The sequence below is a fragment of the Sander lucioperca genome, chromosome 15 (genome assembly GCF_008315115.2).
Source record: "Sander lucioperca isolate FBNREF2018 chromosome 15, SLUC_FBN_1.2, whole genome shotgun sequence".
Taxonomy (NCBI): Eukaryota; Metazoa; Chordata; class Actinopteri; order Perciformes; family Percidae; genus Sander; species Sander lucioperca.
This window is the reverse complement of record NC_050187.1, coordinates 15,081,578-15,105,725: the sequence shown is the minus strand read 5'-3', so window position 1 is coordinate 15,105,725 and position 24,148 is coordinate 15,081,578. Positions and strand designations below refer to the sequence as shown.

The 24,148-nt window shown below is 40.9% G+C and overlaps 2 protein-coding genes across 7 annotated transcripts in view; one reads left to right on the top strand and one right to left on the bottom strand.

Moving 5' to 3' along the window:
- macrod2 (mono-ADP ribosylhydrolase 2) overlaps window positions 1-24,148 on the bottom strand; it is a 434,913-nt gene that overhangs the window by 346,886 nt on the left and 63,879 nt on the right. The window lies entirely within an intron of this gene.
- On the top strand, window positions 1,098-11,754 carry flrt3 (fibronectin leucine rich transmembrane 3). The gene is made up of 3 exons (XM_031301843.2): window positions 1,098-1,352; window positions 6,815-7,523; window positions 8,569-11,754. Exon 3 carries the CDS (start codon window positions 8,611-8,613, stop codon window positions 10,558-10,560), a length of 1,950 nt encoding a protein of 649 aa, XP_031157703.2. The 5' UTR covers window positions 1,098-1,352; window positions 6,815-7,523; window positions 8,569-8,610; the 3' UTR covers window positions 10,561-11,754.

The window sequence follows — 24,148 nt, the reverse complement described above, 5'->3', positions numbered from 1 at the left end:
GTCAGGTCGCCGAAGGGGGAGACACTGGAGATGACGCAGGGCAGGGGAGAGTGTTGGCTGGGTCAGCTCTGCTGTACAACCCTTTGACTAACAGGGTGACTCACTGCTGCTTTGGGCTCAGAAGGAAGTAAACCCACTGTTTGACTTTATTTAAACATGAAACCAGAATGGTTCAGGTATGTCAGAGCGACTCGTATGTTCATCCTGTATCAACGCACACACATGCACACCGTGTGTACACATTTGCAGATGCAGACACACACACACACACACACACACACACACACACACACACACACACACACACAACGAATTAGCATCATTCTAAATGCTTGCTATAAATTATTCTGGTTCACTGTGACAACATCATCAAATATTCATTACAAGTCAAAGTTTCTAACTGTCTGGTTTGTGCTTCACACATAGAAAAAGGCAAAGTTTTTATTAGCATTTTAGATCTGAATTTTTACACTTGCTTGGACAAAATAATTTAGGTTTACAATTGTGAAACATTTCTTTTTCTCTTTTAGAAAAGACATTTCCGTTGTTTAGATTAAAAAAAGAACACCTGCAACAGAGATAATTGACAAATCACAACACCGGCAATCAAGCCCCTGATGGCAAAAAACATAATCATGCATTATCCTGACACATCTCAAACAAATGTGCAAATGATAATTTAACTTGAGCGAACAAAACCACATGAGGTCTAAAACAAACCATAACAAGTTGAAAGCTATGTGTATCTCTCATTCTCACCAATGTGTGAACACACATACTGTACATTACCTCTTCCTCTGACAGCGAGCATTGCTTTCTAACCAGTGACTATTCACTCGTAAGTGCACACATCTGACAAGGATGTGAGTGCCTTTGCCCTTTCTTCCACTCCCCCTAGTGTATCCATCCAACACTGCATTTTCCCTATATATCTCCCAAACACAGAGAGAGAGAGAGAGAGAGAGAGAGAGAGAGAGAGAGAGAGAGAGAGAGAGAGAGAGAGAGAGAGAGAGAGAGAGAGAGAGAGACCCCTCCTCCACATGACATCAGTGCTCTATTGAAGCTAGAGGCAAACACAACTCCACATTTGTGTTGAGATCTACCCGTGCACCTACGTCCTTGCACAGCCTACAGATTTTGTGCGTGTGTGTGTGTGTATGAGGGGCACCAGTAAACATAGCAGTGCTGCTAAAGATAAACTCCAAATAGCTCTAGCCTTGTGAGTGAGAGGAGCTTTTTTGGATCTGAATTTAAATCCTTATAGCCTGGATTGGATTAATATTTTTCCCCCGTTGTGAACCAATATAAGAGGATACCTGTTACTTTCCCCTTTTTTTTGGTTGATTATAGAGGTAAGTGCGTTTTTTGCTGGTACAGTCCTGTTTGGAATGCATCCTTTTCATCTTTTTGGATCTTCTTCCTGGCAGAAGGAATTTAAAGTCATGCGGGATCCTCAGGAGTTGCTTGTATCTAAATTAGTCGCCCTCTTTTTTTCTCCCTGTCTTTATTTTTTTAATCCTTGGCGCAGGCGAAACATATTTGGTTTCTCTGATGTGGTTATGTCACCGGCGTAACGCTTTAAGCGATATTAAGAAGAAAAAAAAATCGTTGGTGCACGTTTCTTCCAAACAACCAAATTGTGCTCTGTTAGACTGCAAGTCATTCTGCTCAGCTTGGCAGATCCAAAAAAAATCTGATTGAAACTGATTCTTGATCTATCTCGTCATCTCAAGTCCCTCTCATGCCTGCAACTTCTGCTTCGATCCGGTATACTGCAGTCCTCTTTATATTAACATTAACAGACCACAAACACCATCTCTCGTTGGGGGGTTTTCCTCCCGTTTTTTCTCTCTGTCCGTAGAGATGAATTTCTTGTTGCGACACGCTAAATTTGCTTCTCGATCACATTCACACTCCGCCTCAGTGCATTGGACACAACATGTAAAAAGCACTTTAAGAAAGCAACAGGGGCGTCTAAAATCTTTTCGTTCCATATTTCAGCTTTTGATTTTCCTAAACCAGTGGGAAAATAAACAGTGGTGAATACGAAAACTTGATGAGATTAAGGGGACTGTGTGATTTAGTCTCGGTTTCGCAGCCCGAGAAGACACCCCGGTGTGCAGCTGAAATTGCACTGCAGACCCCGCTGAGTTAAACATGAAGGGGCAGCTGGAGAAACTCCGCTACATGTGTCTCCAGCGTCACTGTCTGGAAAACTCGAACCAGCTCTAGTCGTGTCCTACTCCATTGAAATGTAGCCTACTGTGTGTAACTGCAAGCCTGTCTGCAGATAAGTACGTCCCCCCCCCTAAAAACATCAAACGTGTGAAAGCTTTATGCTGTAGGAGCGCAGTCATGAAGGTCCCCTGAAAATGCACAAAATAAAATCCATTTAAGTTCCATACGCACCAGTTCGCTCATAAGCAGCGGCTCATTTATTGCAACGTTACATTAAGCCTCAAAACAAATATCTGTCATATTAATAGGCATCCATAAATAAACGCGGTTTACATTAAGATAATACCTCCTGCTCATATGACCGACTGACACTTTGATGCCAATCTATGATGCTAATGAATCAAATACCCTGCTCGTTTTTCTCTCTCCAAACAAACCTGACATGTATCCCATTAGATCAATGCAATAAAGTGGGCACCTTTAACTCTCATGCACTGCATTTAACCTGGATGTATTATTGGCAACACCAGGGACAGTTGTTAATCCAATTTAACATAGCCTTTTATTTGTATGAGACAATACAGTTTTTATATATATATATATACATACATATACACACACACACACACACACACACAGATATACATACACACACGCACACACACATGCTACAGCCTGAATTCAGTAAATTACGAAATAGTAGATTCAAACTTGACTACTTCAATTGTCAAGCAATGAAATGGTAGCTCTTTGTTGTCCAGAGTGTTTGAGAGAAAAAGAAAATAAATTGCATGTTAAACATAGTAGACATGAGGACAGACCCAATTGTCTTCACTTATGACTGCCTGAGGCAAAAGTCCCCAGTCAATTGCTTTCAGAGGGAATTCACATAGCAGATTAACAACTAACCAGGTCACTACAGACAGAATCTTATATTGCCAGAAACGTTAAAGGATAAAATATGAACGATTGTGTTAGGGGGAAAAGTAATAAGACTTTCATAACTACCATATGTTACAGATTCAACACTGTATTCTGAGGAGGCCTTACTCAGTTATTTTCATAATTTATTTAGTCACTAAGCAGACTTTTTTCCTTTACCTTCTATATTGGTTACTAAAAGTAAAGGTGTAAACATGGCTGCAAAACAAAAATACTGCAGGAAAATCATTTGCGAGCGCTATAACTCAGGAAAAACAGATGGGCCAGTAGGGAGGTTAACAAATCTCTGCATTGTAGGTAGGTGTCTGGCCTGTGCTCAGATGGGCTCCTGTGAGCAGCTTAACATGAGTATTCAATGTTTTGGTGTTTGCCTGTCACATGCAGACACACACATACATTTCATCTTGCAGTGCCTACCACCCCCATGTGGGGAAAAACCACTGCAGCTGCTACAGATCTCTCCTTTCAGGCTTTTACAAAAGAGAGACCCCCGTCTGTCCCAGGCCTCTCTGTGCTTTTAATGGGCGAGCAAAAGTATCATCTGGTCAGCCCATCTAAAGACAGCACCAGGAGGCCACATACTAAATCTGTGAAACTATCAGAGATTTTTGCCCATTTTCTCTTTGCCTAAAACATGTTCTGTGTCCCTGTGAATTCAGATGTGACCAGGAATGTTCCATTGTGTCTCAGCACCACAGTAGGCTGCTGCCCTGTGTCTTGACATACGACTTACTAATATGTAAATCAATGGCAGACAAAAGGCCTCACATGGCACACAAAATATTACAAAAACTCACCTTGGTTAGCAGCAGAAAATCATGAAACAAAAAATGTAAATGCAACAGAATACAAATGGACACTACATCAGGTTAGCTTTAACTGTCCTTAACCAAACTAAGTGCATTTATTTGCATGATCATACGACCATAAACAATTGTTTTCCCAGTTTTATTTGTTATCAAGTTTATCAACTTTTCAAGACCCAAATCTGAAGAAAGAAAAAAAAAAAAAAAACACAATTACGATATTGTTCGCAATCAATCACAATTCAAAACTATATTATGAATTAGAATAAATAATCAACAGCAGATACAAACAGCATTGATTTCCCAATGGAGAACTCTACTGTGGTTCAAAATTAATTTCAGGGCTCATGAATAATTTAACAGTAAAGCCATTACTACTTCTACAGCTCTTTCTTCTCTCTAAATGCAGCCTATGTAATATTATTCTGTATTTTACGGAACTAAAAGTCATTATAATCTGCAATATTTTTGACAGGCATGAAATTGTTTCTATTTGAGATTTTCCAAAGCCTTTCTTGTGCAGTGTATGACTAGAGGGCACAAAGTCTTGGGCTCTGTTATTGCAGACTAATGTGCATTTATGCGCGTTGAGCTCACAATAGCTATCGGTGTCCAGCTTTGTGTGAGCCTCCCACGCTCGCCACTGAAAAGTAACTAGCTGTACACACACACAATTTTGCCAGGATGCTTAATTTAACTTGGCCAGTTCTGATTAAATGAAGCAGAAGCCACTCTGACTGCTAGAGAAATCTCCTGTCAGCCAGCGGAGCTTATTAGAACGATGGAGAAAGACATCCATCACTAAAAATGTTTAACTCAGCCTCCATTGCCCTCAAAATGATTGTGTGCACATAGCACATGTTTGCGGGTGCGTACATTTGCGTGGGTATACATTATTAGTAATTATTAGTAATATAAAAGGCTCTTACAATGGACTGTAAAGTGTAGGCATTTTTAAATTGCCTGAATAAAATGTTTAATACCTAAACCCCTCTGTTGAGGCTACAAGGTCCACATGCTTGCCTTGTAGCGAACAATGGAGGGGGGCCACTCTCTGAAATCTGATGAGCGTGGAAAAAGAAAAGGAGGAAAAAACAGCCAAGCATCTAGGCCTGACTATGCTCCTCGTAAAGTAAGCATGATGCGTTTGGTTCAAAACAGACTTTTGAAAAATTTCCCATAATATGACATCACACTAAGGCCCATGATAAATTATGCTAGTGTGATTTGCTCTTTCTGACTATATTTATACCAGTGTTCATAAATAAATAACCATGTCCCTTGCCCCGTGTACTGGACACTGAGCCAGATTCTGTTATCTCAGCAGGTAACGGAGTTCTAGTGGCCAAAGAAAGGCAAACATCAAATATCATATATTTCCCTATGCAGAGAATCATCCTGTCTCACAACCCTAAAAGCCTATTATTCCAAATGCAGATAGGTCTTGCAGGGTTCCCTTGATAAGACAAATGCAATGACTATTACTTTCTTTTATATAATGCTAAGAATTCAAGGATTCAAATCAAGACTACGTACTTAATATCCAGAGGATGGAGCACTTTACAAAATTAGGTGAAAAGGGCTATTTAAAATTGAAATAGTTTGACTAAGTGCTGCATTGAAAAGTTCATTCCAATAGACAGACAGCCTCCATCATACCGCCATTTTCTAAAACTCCATTACTGAATTTCTTTTTTTCCCCTTGTCAGACTCCTTCATTCCAGAAGTTAGTTGAGGTCACATCTGGTGCTTTTTCCCCAGACTCTAATCTACAACTAATGTAATACTGGACTAAGGGGCCGTGTTTAGATGGAACAGAAGGAAGGGGGGCGTTATTATTAGACAGAATCTCAGGAGTTGTAATCGAGTTTCAAGCCTCTCAATTCCCTAATCCTCTCCTTGTCATGGGCTACAACTGTTAAATGTCTGGGCCCCTTGTTCCTAATTTACCTTTACATGTTTTACAGCAAACAGTGGCTGCCAGTAGGTCAGATGAATGGTTACATATCAGGACACGAAGCTATTGTGTTGTAAGAGGAAACATAACATTTTCTTTGGCAAAGGAAATTCTATTTTTACAAAACAGAAACGGCATTCATAGAGGATGGGCTTAAGGGGTCACAGAGGAGCTGGGAGTGACAGAGATGGATGCAACAGCCATCCTCTTCTCCATACAAAATTCAAATCGTTTCTAATGGGTGCTTTTTAACAATGCGAGTAATTCAGTAAGCACTAACTGGATCCGTTTTTCCTCTCGTGTGTGGAATCTGGACTAGCCTTGTTTTTAAACTAGCACAGACTGCATTTTTTTTAAATTGCAGGACTAGTTCTCTTATGAAATACCAAAAGTGAACTAGACTGAGAAGGGCATAGGGACTCCACCCTTAGCCATTGTGTTGGGGTCTGGATCACTGTTGTCTTTCGTATGCATAACTGTTCTTTATTGTAACACCATTGAATAGAATCGTGGTTCTGTTAGAGTAACGGGCTCTAAAAGGTCAACCAGCTAAATCATAGGCTAGAAGAAAAGGTATTTCTAAATAAGAATTCACAATGTAAGCAAGGTCAGAGTTCAATATCAAACACATTCCTAAACTTAATTAGATTTCCTCAGCATCAACATCTAGTTAACTTAAGGTTTCATACTAAAATCAATGACTAAAATCAGTACCTGAAATGTTCAGGGGTGTACAGAATGATATAATTTTTTTTTTAACCAGATTAAAAGAAAGAAATGAGAAAAAAAAGTTACAATTAACACAAACATGCAAAGAAAATGTCTTTTAGCAATCTTTAAAGATTACGCTCTCGTTGCCTTATCATCAAAACATTGTTTTGTACTGACTGAATGTGGGTATTAAACATGTTTGTCTCTGGTTATTTTTCAGAGCACCATCCCAGGTGTGAGGAGGGCACAGTATGAGTCAAGCTGCAGATGCGTGAGGGAGGCTGAGCCCAGAAGGATAAGCACCTTGCCCTGTTTCGCTCCTTAGAGGAAAGGAGAACATTGGTTATCTGCTCCAGGAAAAAGGGCCAGAGCCCCGGATTAATGTGTATAAAGGCTCGACAAGGAAGCAGAGGATTCTGGGTTACCTGAAGACCTGGAGTACACAAGTGAACAGGCCTGTGTTGAGCCTGTGGCACAGGGGATTGACATGGCTCAGACCAGCTTTGTGTCAACTCATCATGCCTGTCGGGCTTGATTGCAGAAAGGAGCCTTTGCTAAAGCTCACCCCGTCTTACACGCGGAACACTTTACAACACCCAAAAATCTAAATTGCAGTTATGGCTGTTGAGCTCAACACCCATTAGGATTTTTAATATTACCTGAGAGCGCACGTTTTGCCAGTGAGAGGGGATGCTTTTTCTACAGGCTTATCTGCCATGGTAAAGGCATTGAAAGCATGAGCCTCTGACTACACAGAGGAGGTCATCGTCCAAACAAGGATCAGCTCCGCAAACACTGACCAGGTCAGGATATCACCAGAAAACCCTTGGACAAACTTTTCCTTTCAGAAAGGATAAGAGCAAATTCAAGAGGAAATCTTGATTGGATTTTTGGAGGCTGGAAAGGATTTACCACTTCGTATAAATCAGGTATGACAAATACGGATGGCTTTGCTTCTTTCCACTTCACTGACCAGACCACAATTTCTAATGAGACATGCAGGAAGAGAGGCCATGGCAGGAATGCATAATTAAAGCAATAAATCAGTATTAGCCTAATTAAAAGGGAACTACACATCGATAGTGAAAAAAAAGAGACAACCAGTTGGCACCTTCTGCTTTGCACCATGGTTTGTTAATTTCAAGGCAACCAGTAGTAAGGTTATCAATTGTGGCACTGAATATCTTAATTTATGTATTTAGATACATTTTAAACATACCACAATTACAGTAAAGAGTATTAGCATAGTGCTGTGGAAGGACAAATGAAGCTAACAAATATCATCTTGTAACCTCATCAAAATACCTGTCCCTTTTGGATCTTAATGTGCTAAAGTCTTTTATCAAACCTATTTTCAGTGAGGAGAGATATTTCTTCCCTACCCTGTAAGAAGGCAGTTAAACCACAGAATTTGAATGGCGAAAGGCATGGGTAAAAATCTAACAGGACTTAAGAGTATGCCAGTTCCACAACAGTGCATGAACAAAGCCTGACTTTGTTCACTCTGGTGGTCTGTAGCGATGAAAGGCAGCCTTGAGATACAGAAATGTGTAAAACAACTAGGGGATGCAATTACATTTCACAAGTCAGGGCCAAAAAGCAGAGACACAGAGATGCAATTCACAAAGCTCAGAAGTTGGAAGATTTCTTAAAAAGCAGTTCTATTTCTAATGCAGGTTACAAACTTCTACTCCTAGAAATCCATAGGTGATGTAGGAAGCCGGCTCTGAAGAAAACAGTTAATTGTAGAAAGAAAAAAAACTGTTGAACTTTATTTTTACATTTTTTAGCAATCCCAATGATCAACTCATATAAATGTAATAGGAGGATTTTAAACTGATTCTTTCAGCAGTTATTTTATCTAAAAAGTGCTGCAGGCAGCATTTCAAACACCCAGCAATTACAAGAACAAGAATTTGGCTCTCCTTTAAAAAGGCCTTGTGCATTTAATGTACCCTTGTGTCTTTTCCCCAGGGGATCTTGAGTGATTAGACTGCCAGCCAACACAGCTTCAAGATGGTGCATCAATGCAAGGCCTTTATCCTTTCCCTCATCAGGGTCGGGCTGCTGCTGGGTCTTGCTAACCCCCTGGTGACCTCTGCCTCATGTCCCTCAGCCTGCCGCTGTGATGGGACCTTCATCTACTGTAATGACCGTGGCCTGACTTCCATCCCTACTGGTATGCCCCAGGATGCTACAGTGCTCTTTCTGCAAAACAATCGCATCAAGAGTTCGGGCATTCCTGCAGAGCTCCGCAGACTGTCAAATGTGGAGAAGATCTACCTTTACTGCAACAATCTGGACGAGTTCCCTACTAACCTTCCTCTTGGGCTGAAAGAGCTTCACCTTCAGGAGAACAATGTTCGGATGATTACCCATGCCTCTTTAGCTCAAATTCCCTACATTGAGGAACTACACCTGGATGATAACTCGGTATCTGCAGTCAGCATAGAGGAGGGGGCCTTCAGGGACAGTACCCACCTCAGACTGCTTTTTCTCTCCAGAAACCACCTAAGTACCATCCCTTCAGGCCTACCCATGAGCATTGAGGAGCTGCGCTTTGATGACAACCGCATCTCCTCCATCTCAGAGCAGTCGCTGCAAGATCTCATCAACCTGAAGCGACTAATCCTGGATGGTAACCTGCTCAACAACCGTGGGATTGGGGAGATGGCTCTCATCAACCTAATCAACCTGACTGAGCTCTCGCTAGTGAGGAACTCCTTGACATCGCCGCCAGCCAACTTGCCAGGCAACAGTTTGGAGAAGCTGCAGCTACAAGATAATCACATTAATCGGGTCCCGCCTGGAGCTTTTGCCTTCCTTAGGCAGCTGTATCGCTTGGACCTGTCTGGCAACAACCTGAGCAGCCTCCCACAGGGTGTATTTGAAGATCTGGACAATCTCACACAGCTCCTGCTACGCAACAACCCCTGGCAATGCACTTGCAGGATGATGTGGGTGCGTGACTGGCTGCGGTCGTTGCCGTCGAAGGTGAATGTACGTGGCTTCATGTGCCAGGGTCCTGATAAGGTCAAAGGTATGGCAATTAAAGACCTAACTACAGACATGTTTGACTGCACAGGTTCGGAACTCCCCACGTATGAGACAAGCACAGTCTCCAACATTTTACGCCCCACACAGCCCCAGTGGCCCTCGTTTGTGACTAAAAGGCCTGTAGTAAAAGGGCCAGACATTGGTAAGAATTACCACAGCACTACCACCTCTTCAGGCAGAAAGATCATCACCATCAGTGTAAAGTCAACTAGTGCAGATGCAATACACATATCATGGAGAGTGTCGCAGCCCATGACTGCCCTACGGCTCAGCTGGCTAAAGCTGGGACACAGCCCTGCCTTTGGCTCCATCACTGAGACAATTGTGCAGGGGGAGAGGAAGGAGTACCTGCTCACGGCACTGGAGCCAGAGTCTTCCTATAGGATATGCATGGTTCCCATGGAGACCAGCAATATTTATCTGTCAGATGAGACCCCTGTTTGCATCGAGACAGAGACTGGTTCTCACAAATCATACAACCCGACTACAACTTTAAACAGAGAGCAGGAGAAAGAGCCTTACAAAAATTCCAGTCTGCCTTTGGCTGCTATCATTGGAGGGGCTGTGGCTCTTTTGGCAATAATCATGTTGGCATTGGTGTGTTGGTATGTCCACAGGAACGGTTCACTTTTTTCAAGGAACTGCAACTACAACAAAGGCCGTCGGAGAAAGGATGACTATGCTGAGGCTGGCACTAAGAAGGACAACTCCATCCTAGAAATACGAGAGACATCTTTTCAAATGATACCTATAAATAACCTGCCTGTGTCCAAGGAAGAGTTTGTGATACACACGATTTTCCCGCCTAATGGCCTGACTTTATACAAAAGCCCACATAACGAGAACAGTATTAACAACAGGAGCTACAGAGACAGTGGAATACCAGATTCAGACCATTCCCATTCATGATATTGCGCATGGCCATTCATGATGAGTGTGTGACATAAAGAGTGGCAAGACTTTTACAAAACACTGGATCTATAAGACTAAGGAAGCAATGTTCTGTACATTTGCCATATAATTTATATTTAAGGACATTTTATGAGGACGAAGAACGTTCCAGTTGCAGGCCATCACTGAACTATGAGTGGGTATTGTAACTAACTGCAATTCTATATTTTAGGAATTTGTAGTAATTTGTACTGTATTTCCTTTGCTTAAGGTTATCGACCAACTAAAAGAAACTTTGTGTTCTACTGAGATATGATGACTTGTCAACTGTGAAAGTGGGTTTTCATTGCTGTGTTAAACAATCAGACCTTAGAAAACCTTGTAGTATAAGCACAGGTCATTCTTTTAACTTTGTGGCTGTCTGAAAAACTAAAAGACAAAAAAATAACATGAAGTAAACTAAGGCACAGCTGATCAACTAATTTGCAAAGCAGGCATGTTGCCCTCGAAAAGAATGAGCAGTCAGTAGCTGTCTCCACAGAATATGGACCAAGAGTCTTGTTCTAGTATTCACCTGGTTTGGAGTACAAATAACTAAAGATGAGGTGCCATGCTGTATTTCTCTGCTTTGTTCAGTGTGTGATTTTTTTCTTTCTGTTTTGCAAGAAGAGGAAACACAGCAAAGCAACCCAAGCAGGGTTTCAGTGTTTCTTATAGGATTGTAGACCACAGCACAGGGCAGATAAAGCACACCGACCTTAAGGAGATCTCTGCTCCTCAAAACAAGTAGACTGGACAGGCTGACACAGAGGACCCCCCACTATCTCTATTTGTAAAAGCCAACAATGGCCAAACGACAATGGCGGCATTCTTTAGTACCATGTACCACGTACGTCATTCTAGTCACCAGGGCCAAAAAGACAAAACATGTTGGCTTTCATTAGAATTATCACAGTGTCAGCAACTCCTTGTTATGAGTATTATTTTGTATTATTTTCCAAATGAACACACTATTATGTTTCCACAATTTGAAGTTAACTGTTCTTAACAATTGAAAACCAAAGTGCATTGTATGCCCTTTGGCCAGTCTTGTATGTGCCTTGATCCAATGCTTATTGTATTTAGCTTTTTAAGAAACCAGTGACTTTTTTTCATACACACTTGAATATGAAAAATATTGGTCATATTACAGAATAAAAGTGGCAAAAATAACGTTGCTCTTCCTTACCTTGAGTACAACAAACCCCACTCAAAATAATACTTTTTTTTATTTTTTATTGTTCAATCACTATTATCCCATCATGCTTTGCTGTGATTGCTCAATTTATTTATTTTTCTACTCAAGAGAATTATATCTTTGTACAAATGTGAACTGCCCTGGAGAAAAAAGAAGGCTACAGAGGACCCATTTTATTCATTCATATCTCAAATTACTGTTAAAAAAAAACAAAACAAAAAAAAACAACGTACTGCATTTTTATCCTTCACAATGATGTGAACTCTGAGGTCTTAGCTCATAGCCTTAAAACCACCTCTCCCCTTCCAAGACATAGTGAACTCTTTAACAATAACTGAGATAATGTTCTTGAAACCCAGTTTCCCACTCCATGGGCAGTCTGCAGAGCAACATCTGCTTGAGGCTGCTGTTGTTCTTTCGTGCGGTGAAGCCATGTGTGACTTATCCGATTGGCCAGAGAGAGAAATGTCACAGTAGAGTAGAAATAGGCTGTGGAGAGATTGGACTCTGGGGTTTGATGAACCTCCCAGGCACCAGGGCAACAGAAAACTAATGACGAGGCACCATATGGAGGGTGGTAAAGGCAGACCCTGATGGGGATGCCCGTCCCTGCAGAGGACAGAGTATATATACACTGTTCCGGGCAGCACACATAATGACACGGTTGCAGCTCACCCGGCCAAGGGCCCATGAAAAGGTACAGATGGAAAAGCAGTAAAATAGCCTATTAGCCCATTTTACAAATGCATCCAACAAACTATCTTGTGAACGCTAACATAAAGTTAATGCATTTCAGATTATACTCACCAGACTCAAGCACTGACCGTACTCACACACAAAAGCACATAAGTATTCAGTGTGTATCACAAAAAATATTGCAGACCCACATTCACACACACCCACAAGCTCTTAACACAGGGGGAGCTTTAATTACAGTAAGAGGAGCAGCTAAAAGCTGCACACGCTATCCAAACCTTAAGTATACACTTACCCTGCCTTTTACACTAAATATATATCACAATAACTTGGAATTAAAGTAAACAGACGGTCTACTTTTAGAAGACTGAATTGTAATAGTTTCCATATGAACGCTGTCAATAGTTTTTTGACTGTTCAGCCTTAGTCCTATGTTATTTGAGTAAAGAAAACTACATGAGAAAACCTTGGAATGTTGGTAATTTTCCATTTATCACACTTTATGGTAGCCTTCTATAGAAACAGAACATAAACAATATAATGTGCTGTGATATGTTTTAGGTAAATTAAACTAAACAAAAAGACGTACGGTTTTCTCATTGCTATTATCGGCCTAGCAAAAAATGTGTAAGCAGAGATCTCAGCTGGTTTCACAGCATCAGCTTCTTGCTGATGAATGAGGTGGCTCCACAACTGTTGACAAATGGAAGAGTGCTCTATTGCCTGAGCAGGGTGCCCATATGTCTAGTAATTGCAAGAACTTCCTAAAGATTTTCAAGCGTTATTTTTGAGCCAGAAAGAAACGGTGCATCGATGAGATCACTGCAATTGCTTTAGCAAGAACAGCAATCTTTTTTACTGTATGTGTTATTGATGAGCTTTTGGGATTAAGTTAATTACTCCCATGGGTTTGTAGTGACTGAAGTATGCTGACAACTTTAAAGCTCTGAGAATGAGCAAGCCACTCTTTCTCTCACATTTTCTCTCACCTGTGTGATAAATTACAGTTTAGCCAAATGGTGAAAGCAGCATGCTATTGTTGTGACTTTCACTGAAAATAACATATTAACCAGCGCAGCTTTGTGCAGTTTGGCTGACCCAAGTTTGAGGCAAAATTGATGAACCAGACTCCTGACGACCCTGTGTGACCTCACTTATCACTCATGACCCTTGACCCATCTGTCCCTTTAAACAGTTCCTGAATCACTCATGTTCTCACTGAGGTCAGACAAGTCTTTAAACGACACAAGATGCCACATGCATTTGTCTCCTGTGTGACACACATAGTCTCTTATTGTGTTTGTCTTTTATTTAACCCAGAGATTAAAACTAATGGTGGCAGCTGCACTGTCTGCCCTAGGCTGCCGTTATTCCTATTGTAATGTACTGGTCAGGCAGCCGGTCACATTTGCATTCTTATAGATGCTCGTATCAAAGCGCCCCTGGATGACCTCACAGTTGCCAATAGCTGGGCATGGTTCTTCTCCCAGTCAGTAGGATCAAAAAAGCACAGGCCATGTGACCCTATGACTGATTAGAGGTCAGACTCAGTTCAAGGATCTCAAGAGATGAAAAATTGATGCATATTAGTGCCCGCAAAACACAGCAAGTCATCAGGAACTCTGATAGGCAACCTGTCCACCATAAGGACGCTCTGCTCAGGAGAGACCCCTTGGTAATTATTACAGGGCATTCTAAGCAGACGCCAGAAATTATGGGCAAAAACACTACAAAGAAAAGGTCAGCTGTTTAGCTAATGGCTTAATTTCCCTCAGAACCATACACATGCTCACAGCATAAGGTTAAGCCAATGAGTTGATACAGAGAGGACACATTTGAGATCTTTCGATTTGGTTTACCAACATCATAAGGCATGCTATGCTGTGGCGCCTTAATAAACTGTATACAATCAGAGAAATTGCTCTATTGCTTTAATACAATAAACAAATCAACAGCAGTGTGTGGGTATGCAATTCTCAAAAGGTAAATACTCCTTTCACATACTACCTAATGGTCATAATGTACAGAAAAAGTAGGTGTCTCACAAAACCGAAGAAAAAAAAAAAAAAAAAAGAGTTTGACAGAATAAGATCCCCGTTTTTAAATGCTTGTAAAAAAAAAAAAAAAAAAAAAAAATGTGTGCTTCTTTAACACATAGACAAGTATGCCAAAAACAACCGCACATTCATAACAAAAATAAAAGGGGTGCTTGCTGTTCCCTTTCCCTCACATCCTGTTGCACACAGCTTGCACATCAAACAGACCCAGGATTTAATAGCCTCTAAATGCTGAGCGGAGTGGTGCTGAGGTCAGAAGCCAAACCAAAGCTCAGGGCCTCCCACAAAGTCTGTACTTTTGCCAGAGTGTGAGTGAGTGAGAGTGTGTGTGTGTGTGTGTGTGTGTGTGTGTGTGTGTGTGTGTCTCTTTTCATGTGTGTGTATATATATATATATATATATATATATATATATATATATATATATATATATATAGAAAAGAAACTGTTGATGCTCTGATGTGAAGTACTTCAACTTTACATGTATCCTCTGGTTTGTATGGTTCATTCACATACATATTAATCAAACTACATTAACATTCAATTGTGCTGTCTTTAATGCAAACATGCTTCTGAATGTCTAGGCGTGGTCACATAGACACATGCTAATGAGTTTATATGATGGGAAATGCAGATTGGGGTGGGATCCTTAAAGACATCTCAAAAAGACTTCTGACTGTCATTTGAATGTTCCTGTACATTTTGAAATGAACAAAAGAGGGAGAAACTGACAGGCTGAGTCTTAAACAAAAGGGACAGGATGTTTTTGACATTCAAGCCATCTTCCTCACTCATTCGTGATTGCATTTGACAAATTTGAGGCTCCTGCTAACCAATGCAAATGTCTGCATGAGTGAGTGTGCTTAGTCTATGTGTAATTATGAATGTTATAGTAGTTATGACTTTGTGCCTGTGCAAATGGTTCATACATCCAATTAACACAAACAGACAATCAGACTGATTGATATGCACGCAAGCAGAATAACCTAAAGCCATCACCTCACCTCCTCACAGTTGTCCCAAGACGGTCGTGTGATTTTGTCGCTCTCCGTCACAAGCACGATCTGTTCTAGCCGTAAAAGAGCGGAGGAGCAAAAGCAGTGTGTTCGGTGAGAGACGTGTCAGTGTGAGTGATGTGCTCCTGTGTGGGGGTGTTGTCCCCTCCACTCTGTCTCTGACCAGCTACCCCCATCCTCCAGGCCAAGACCCTCTCCATCTCTTCCCATTACTCAGTGACCTGAAACCACGGGGCCAAAAAACCTAACCAGCTCCTCCGTCTTCTTAATGAATCCAATTTTTTGCCTGAGAGCACAAGTCGTGCCCATATATCCATCGCAACTCTAAATTATCTGACATTAATACAAATTAACAAGAGCCACCGCCATCAAGACTGTGCCACCCCACAATAGCAGATGATGACAACACATCTGTATCACTGTATGAAGACAGCAACTTCTTCCATACCCCACAATACAGAGTCAATAATCTCATTTAAAACAGGCTATAACCAAAACAAAAGCAGAGGGGCTGATTGGTGTCAGTGCCATTACACCATGAATTATACACAATATGTTATGAAAATATCCATATAATTGACTCTGCTCTATGGAAGACATTAATTCCTGTCCTCCATTAAGTGGTTTAAATGGTCTTGTAAGAGGCCATACATCTCCTGATGCCCTTTATGAGATCAACATCACGTCCCCCTTAGAACTTAATCGACCCTCAGTCCCATTTGTCCATGACGTCTGATGCAGGGGAATCATTATTTAATTCCTAAAGGTTCTAAGGGGGCCAACTTGTCCATTGCGCCCAGTGGATCTGCAGCAGAGGCCAAAGCTCCTCTTCGATCCATTCTCTTCTCTCATTTATGGTAAGCCAGCTTTAAATGTCAGTACAGTATTTGCATGCCAATGTGCATCTGTCTGCAGCTCATTATTTTCAGATGTTGACAGCCTAATCACATGCAACTTTTGTCCACTTTGCTAACCTAATGCTTGCTACAGCCAAGTCATACTGAATAGCAAGCAGAGGTTTGAATCTGCAGTGTTCGTCTGCAGCGGTCCTATTCACTTTGACAGGGGAGGGAAACAGAAAATGCAGCAACCTCGGATAACCAGCTAATCAGTAATGACAGGAGACGTTCCATGCTGACCATCAAACATCACTGTCCTAACCAAGTCTACTAAATAACACTGATATCATTTATATTGACCTTCTTGTTACATCAATTACATGCTGAGGCTTTGATTCTCCCGCCTGACTTTCCATTCTCAAAGAGGTTTTGAGAATGGAGACTGAGCAGGGCAGAACTCTACCTCAGCAGGTGTGATATTACCCTTTTGACAGTCTGACATTCAAGCATAAGTTCAGTCCATCTCTCCAGAGAAGTTCATCATGCCGCTCATTCACTCAGACAGCAGCTCCTCCCCACCTCAGCCGCAACGAACACAGACATTTGCTCAAGGGTAGCAAATGTTTTGGTATTTCTCCAAGAGGTGTAGAATTCAGCAGTGTCAGCATCTTTTGGATTGTAAACACAACCTGTCACCATTCATCAGGGCACCAGAAGGAGAACGCAGACACTTCAAGGCATCATTATTTCGCTGTCCTCAAGCACCTTGACATGAGATCACTGCAGTGCAGCAAAGGGGTAACATCCCTGATCCAGTGTAGGCCATCTACCACAAAGGGTTATTAACATTTCATGTGGCCTTGGTGTACTCACATAGTTTCAGTCACAGTTAAACTCTTGGAGACAGAGTTAGTGGAGCTGACAAAGTTTAAACATGTGAACGCAGTAAGTGTGCTGTCTCCTGCTTTCACAAGTGTGGAAAAGTGGCAGCAGTGTCATCCTGTAACTATACAAGTTGTGCACACAACGCTGCAGCGGGTTGAGAGACTGAGGTTAGAGAAATCCCCCCCTACCGCACCACCCACACGCACAGAGTCAAACACACAGAAAAAAAAGTTAAGAGGAAAAAGTTTGGGGGAGAAGCCACCAATTGGCAGGGCAGGGTGGTGGGATGTGGGATTAATTAAAAGCTGCTGTCACTGTGGTGTGCTAGTGACACGCAGCCACAAGATTACTGAGATCTCTGTGTGAGAGGAATCTGTTCCCACAACTCATTTCCTCCCCATTGAGGGGGGGGAGCAAAATGGGGCCGTCAGTTGTACGAAATACCAAAAAAAGAGAGAATCATTTTTCATTTATAGGAATTTGAGAATCCAAAAGGGAAGGAAAGGGCAGGGGGGTGGGAGAAGAAGGATGAGGAGAAATTCTTTTGTTTTTGAATAAAAGTCCGCTCAATCTATTTCAATCGAGTGGTACACTGGGCTGGTGGGAGGGGGAGGTCAAAGGATCTAAGCCACTATAATCCTAAGCTTGCTGCTGCTTAAAACCTGCTCAAGTTAACATGGTGGTGTGTGTGTTTACTGTATAAACACTATGACACTCACGCAGCTTAAACTAACATCTGGCAATGCTACCACATCTAACTTTCCACTTATTTCTTGGGATGCTTAGTAATCCCTTTGTTGCGACCTGTATACTGAACACAACTGCTAATCTAGCGCTGAAATGATTAGTCTACAATTCTGAAAATTGATTAATAATTTAAGTAATTCATCAAGCAAAAAAGTAAAAAATATTCTCTGGTTTCAGCATCTGAAATGTGAAGATTTTCTGCTTTTCTCTCATTTCCATCATTAAAAAAAGTATATATATATATATATATATATATATATATATATATATATATATATATATATACGGTCAAACAAGGCAAGCAATTTAAGGATGTTGCCTTGGTCGTTGAGAAGTTTTAATTAATATATCCCAAAAATATTTAACAGATTAATTGATAATGGCAATAATCAGCCCTACATTCACAGTATAGGCTATATGTTATGTATAAGTCTACACTACCTATAAACCTATGCAACCATGGCAACTAAATATGCAATTATATTGAGGGTCCAAAAGTTCAAAAACACGCATGGTGGTGTGTTTTTCTTGCTTCTTATTAAATAAAGGAATAAATAATGTAATGGTTGGATTGATTGTTAGGTCAGTAAGTAAGTTATTTCAATTATGTTATATTAGTATTGGGGGTGTGTTGAGCATTACAAGGGGGGACACTACAGTATTGAACAATACATGATTTTTGAGTAAAACACTTTGCAGCAGCACATGATCCTTTTTGATGTTTACAATCTATAAAAACATACTTCACATTCTCTTTACGGACAGACGGAGCAGCCTGCTGACACCTGTGTGTCAGCCATGTGCGGCGTTGTCAGATTCTAGCACGTCTGCACTTTTTATGTTTTTCTTAATTGTGGCTTCAGTTAATGAATTTATAGCAATAAAAATGTCTTGGGAAATTTTCGAAAGACTTCCCACCTGTTTTAAGTGTTGTGAAAGCGAGACATACAGCAAGTGGGTTGGAGTGCTAAAGGTTACACCCCAGCCACAGATGTCATTAACAACAATTCTTATTAAAGGTGATAGCTATGGTGAAAACAGGATACTGTAGACGAGGAAGATAGCAATGGAGCTTAGTAAGTCACACTTCACTCTTACTGTAGATGGCAGATGTGAATACACTGTGGAAGTCTGGAAAATAGACATGTTAATTTACGTGATCTCAGTTTGGCATCCGTTTCGTTGGGGGAAAATAATAACACTCAATGACTTTTTTTCACTGTGAGACCGTTCCCCTTACCACCTAATAAACCAAAGATTGCGCACCTCAATTTAAAGCTCTTCAGAAATCAGATGACATTTTAATACAATCATTAGCGTTAAGGCTACTAATTATTCATCGCCTTTAATATGCAGACATTTCATTTAAACAAAAACTTAGGCAGAAGAGGAAAGTTTCCAGTTTCAGAAAACACTGCTGGGAATGCTGGCAGGCCCATTCTTCATTTTCTAATTATGCTGGATTATTATTAGCAAGAGACACAACTGTCGAAGAAGACATACATTGATGGAAGTAGTGCACTAATGAAATCAGGAGATGCCAGGAAAATGCACGCTGAGCAGATGATGTTAATATAGAGGGATTCTGCTGTGTGTGGTACAGAGGCCAACCAAAAGCTTAGCACGTCGAAGGAAATAACAAGAAAAACTGAAAAAATGGATGCTGAGCTTGAGGCAGACGTATTTTCTATACATACATCTGTCTAACACACATTCCCGGTGTTTCAGGCCAGCAGCATGAGGCCAAATGTTCCCAGATTGGTGCTAATGTGACAAGGGTGATGGCTTTTGTGTAGAGTCACCATAAGTTGTCAATGGCACCACGAGCTTGGTCATTAATCACCCTGTCTGTGTGTTGTGTGCATACATGACACAAGGGCAGGGTTGGAATGAAAGGGGGTTGAGCCCTGTAACATGGGCTCTCACCCCAGGAGCCCCAATGGACTTGAATGAAGAGGTCCCACACATTCATAGTTACTAGGTCACTAATCAAATTATGTTGATAGCTAGGGATAGCACACAGGACAACAGAATTAATTTAGTATCCCTCACCTCTATTGTCTCTTTGCCAGGACATCACTGGGGTCTTGGGATAAATAAGTAACCCCTTTTTCTTCTCAATTGATTTGAATCCCTTCAAATGAATAGCATGCCTTGTGAGAGAGGCATGAATTAAACAACAATGAGAGTAGGTAATTTGGAATTTCTGACAACATAGTTGTCACTGCGAGAAAAACTATGCAAATGCAAATCATCAGCATGAGCCAGATGGTCATAGTTTTGGGCAAATTCACTTAGTCAAGCATAGATAATGGCTCACATTACAAATATGGCCAACACATTATTAAAAGAGGAAAAAAAAGAAAAGCAAAAAGGGGGGATGCTGAGGTGAGATCTGTCCATCCATCACTCAAGATGATCATTTGGTCATACAGTGTCCCCTGAGGTGACTAAACATAATCTGGCACGATGTCAGACAGGACTGTGCGGGTGAGGGCACTCACACGTGTGTATGCCATTCATGCATAGACCACAGCCCCAAGAGGATCTGGTGCCTTTGCTGTGTAGCATTTTAATTAATCCTGTGATGACAGAGTGGATCTGGCAGGTTATGTATGTCTTAGGGCAGGGGTGAAAGGGTAGTCAGGAGAGAGGAACATGACGGTGGGGTTAATGCCAAACCCACCAAAAGGCATAACACAGTGAGCAGCAGGTCCACTCTTGGACAGGTGCTCCTTCTGGGGTCACCCGCCAACTCCCAGTCCCTAACCACACAAAGCCACCGTCTGTCACCCCAGATCCGACCCGCATGGCCCGAAACGGAGAAACACGTGGCCTCAGTTGATTCTGGTAAATTTTATGAATTCTTGATGTGTATAATAAAACTAAACATTTACGTATGTTTGAGCCTCTTTTATTACAAGGTAAAAATGTACCGCTTGGTGGTTTCCTTAGATTGCTTGCTCATTTTCCTGACCTCTGGTCTTGTCCTGAGGTGCAGTTAATTTGAGCAGCTTTAATGTGTATTTGACAGAGCATAGAAGATGTATTATCACTATTGGTTTCTTTGCTTTGTGAAATTTGTCATTTCAATGACCATTTAAGCTCCCATTTTACACTAAGTGTGATTTGAATATAAAGTGAGCCGGACATTTACATCATCTAAAGAAATCCTTGGGAAATGCAAATCTTCTTTGAGGGTGATTAATTGAAACCTTTAATGTGGCGGCCATTGTTTCATGCCCTGGTGTGGGCCAGGGTGGGTGACTGCACACATTGACGGTGAAACTCAATGTGGGTCGGCTTGTCCATGCTTAATCATGAACAGCCAGAATACTAAACACTGTGAAGGTGAACAGTGTGACCATGTCCCGATGAGGAAATTGTATTTCAGAGTCAAAATGAGAATCACTTTAATCGATAAGTGCAATGATTGTCTGGGTGACAAATTTCTCAGCATGGACAAATGACAAATCGCAAAGTTTCACAGTACTTACAGACACTCGCAGTGCAAGGTCAACAAGCAGAACAAGACATACATAAGGACCTATGGACAATAATATACATTATTTTCTGATGCGTTCTCTGCCCATAAGTAACATTATTACAATTGAGTGCATGAGTGCCATTGCTATTTTTCTCTTCAGCACATTGGGTACTCAAATGAATAACATCTGCCCCTCCAGCCCCCAAGGCTGCTGTCCGTCTGTCTTTCAGTTTTAGATTGAAATATACACGGTCATGTGCAGTAAGGACAGTGATTACAACAGAAAAATACATCAATATTATAGGGCACAAGGCAACACTGCTATAGTCTGCCAATTAGCAGAACAAATAGCTGAAGTATTGACTGGATACTCAACCAAAACAATGGGCCTCACTTAAGAGACCACAACTAGTCGGTTTTAAAGCAGATCGCAGAGGCTGAAAAGGAGCATGGTTTCTTACTTAGTTTTTGTGAAATGAGAGAGACATACAGGAATGTCTGTGGTAAAGGGATCTTTTGTTGAGGTTCATGTGCTTGAGTTTACAATACAGTCAGAGTGCTTCTTTCATACCACCAGCAGGCGATCATGGCAGTATTTTAAGCTATGGAAGAATAGAGAATGGAGGGGACCAAGCAAAAGATGGACAAAGAGAAGATAAGAAAAGAAAAAAATAATTGTCAGAAAGGGATACAAAGACAAACAGGGTGACAGACCATCGATCACACAAAAAGACGTGTAAAACCAAAGAGGTTCTGCTTACTTGAGCATAAGTGGCAAAGCCGCATGCAGGGCTAAAAGACTTCAATAATCAGTACCAATATTTGGATTGCATAAATTAAACTCCATGCTCTATATTGCTGCTCACATCGATTTAATAATTTGAGTGTATGCTTTTGAAAGAAGTTTTGAAACGTTTACCAATTTTGTTATTGGGACATTACATTATATTACTGGTTCTAACAGCTACACAGTTGTCCACTCCACTTATGGTAATAACGACATAATCCTGGTAAATCACAGCTACCTAGCAAGCTGCTAACTACTGTGATGCAATCAGCAAAATCAGAGACTCACCACTTTGTCATGTTAAACATAACTAAGACACAGTCCTGTCTATCTTTTCAAATCAAAATGATACAGAGTGGTGCTTCTTTCTCGAGGAAACCATTTTTAGCTGAGTGTAAATAGTACACAGGCCAGCAAACAGCACACTAAGAAAGAAAGGAAAACAACAACCATTCAGAGAAGAAGATCTGAGTGTTAAAATAGAGACAGTTTAGTTGTACAACCATGCACAACCTTTCCTCCTGACTCTTCTCGTCAAGAAGAGAGATACTATGCACAACCTACCGAGGGATGTTTGTGTATTTTCTGTGGGTGCGTTTGTGTGAAAATATACAAGTGAGCACACACTCCGCTAGGGTGAGAGGATGAAAAAGGTGTTAACGGAGGTGAACAGACATGGAAGCCGTCACACACAGGAAGGGAAGGAACAATATGGATAATATTACAAACATATAACCTGTGAAAACACATGTGGTGATGGGCCCAAGAAGCAAAGTGTGATACATCAAATCAGAGGATAAGGGAAACTAGACCACATGTCCCTAGTGATGGTCATTCTGGCTTCACCCTCCAGGCATGCACACTTCAAAATGTTAAGCTGGCAATATATTAAACTCCAGGGGTGTATCTTACCACTAGGAGTTCTTCTAAATGGCAACTTCCTAGCTAGGAGTTTCCTCTTTTATCCCTCTATTATTCCTCAATGTTCTGACCTATTCAAGAAGCTGCTGAGATCAACTTTTACTAGAAAATGAATAGAAGTCGAAGCTAAGAGAAATGGTTGACCTTGTTCCTATGGACATGACATATGACATTGTGCTTTACGAATGGATTACTCAATATACCCTCAGTGACTGATTCGTAATTCATCATAATAATCCAAGCATAATGAAACCTATAATTACTACTGCCGTGTGCACTATTAAGGTGATATTCTGTTACGTTATAAAAAACACCAAGTAGTTCAGTGAAAACCATTAAGCTAGCTTTTCTTTTGTATAGACCTTTTCACAGATGTAAACATAAACATTCTAAATGGACCCAAGTTGATTTCCTGTTGCAGTATATGTGAATGGCATCAACTGACAGGAAGTTAACAAGGGGCCAGGTTGTTGCCTAGCAATGGAATTCCATTGAAAAGATCTATAGGAAACATTCTGTGATGATATGAAATGTACAGAGTAATTACTGTTTGATGTTGCTTAGAATTCTACACAAACAACTGAGATCTTCCCAGTTCAGCAGCACTGCACAGTGGAACCTTCCCAGTGGCCATGTGGCAAAGCGTCCAGGTATTAATGGATTGCTACTATTAGTTGCTGAGGTGGATACAAGATCGCTCGCTTGTCAAAATGCTCTTGCATCTCAAAGCAATCCATTTACAAAAGTTTGATAATATTCCATCTTTAAAAAAATAAATAATGCGAAACATGCATACATTATAGTCACTGAACATTTATTCATATTACTTACATACATAATTAAGAATGTAAAGTGTGGCCTATGAATGCACAAGAGTGCAGCATCATGTATTTGATTTTTTTTAATTTAATTGTTTAAGTGGATTAATATAAGCG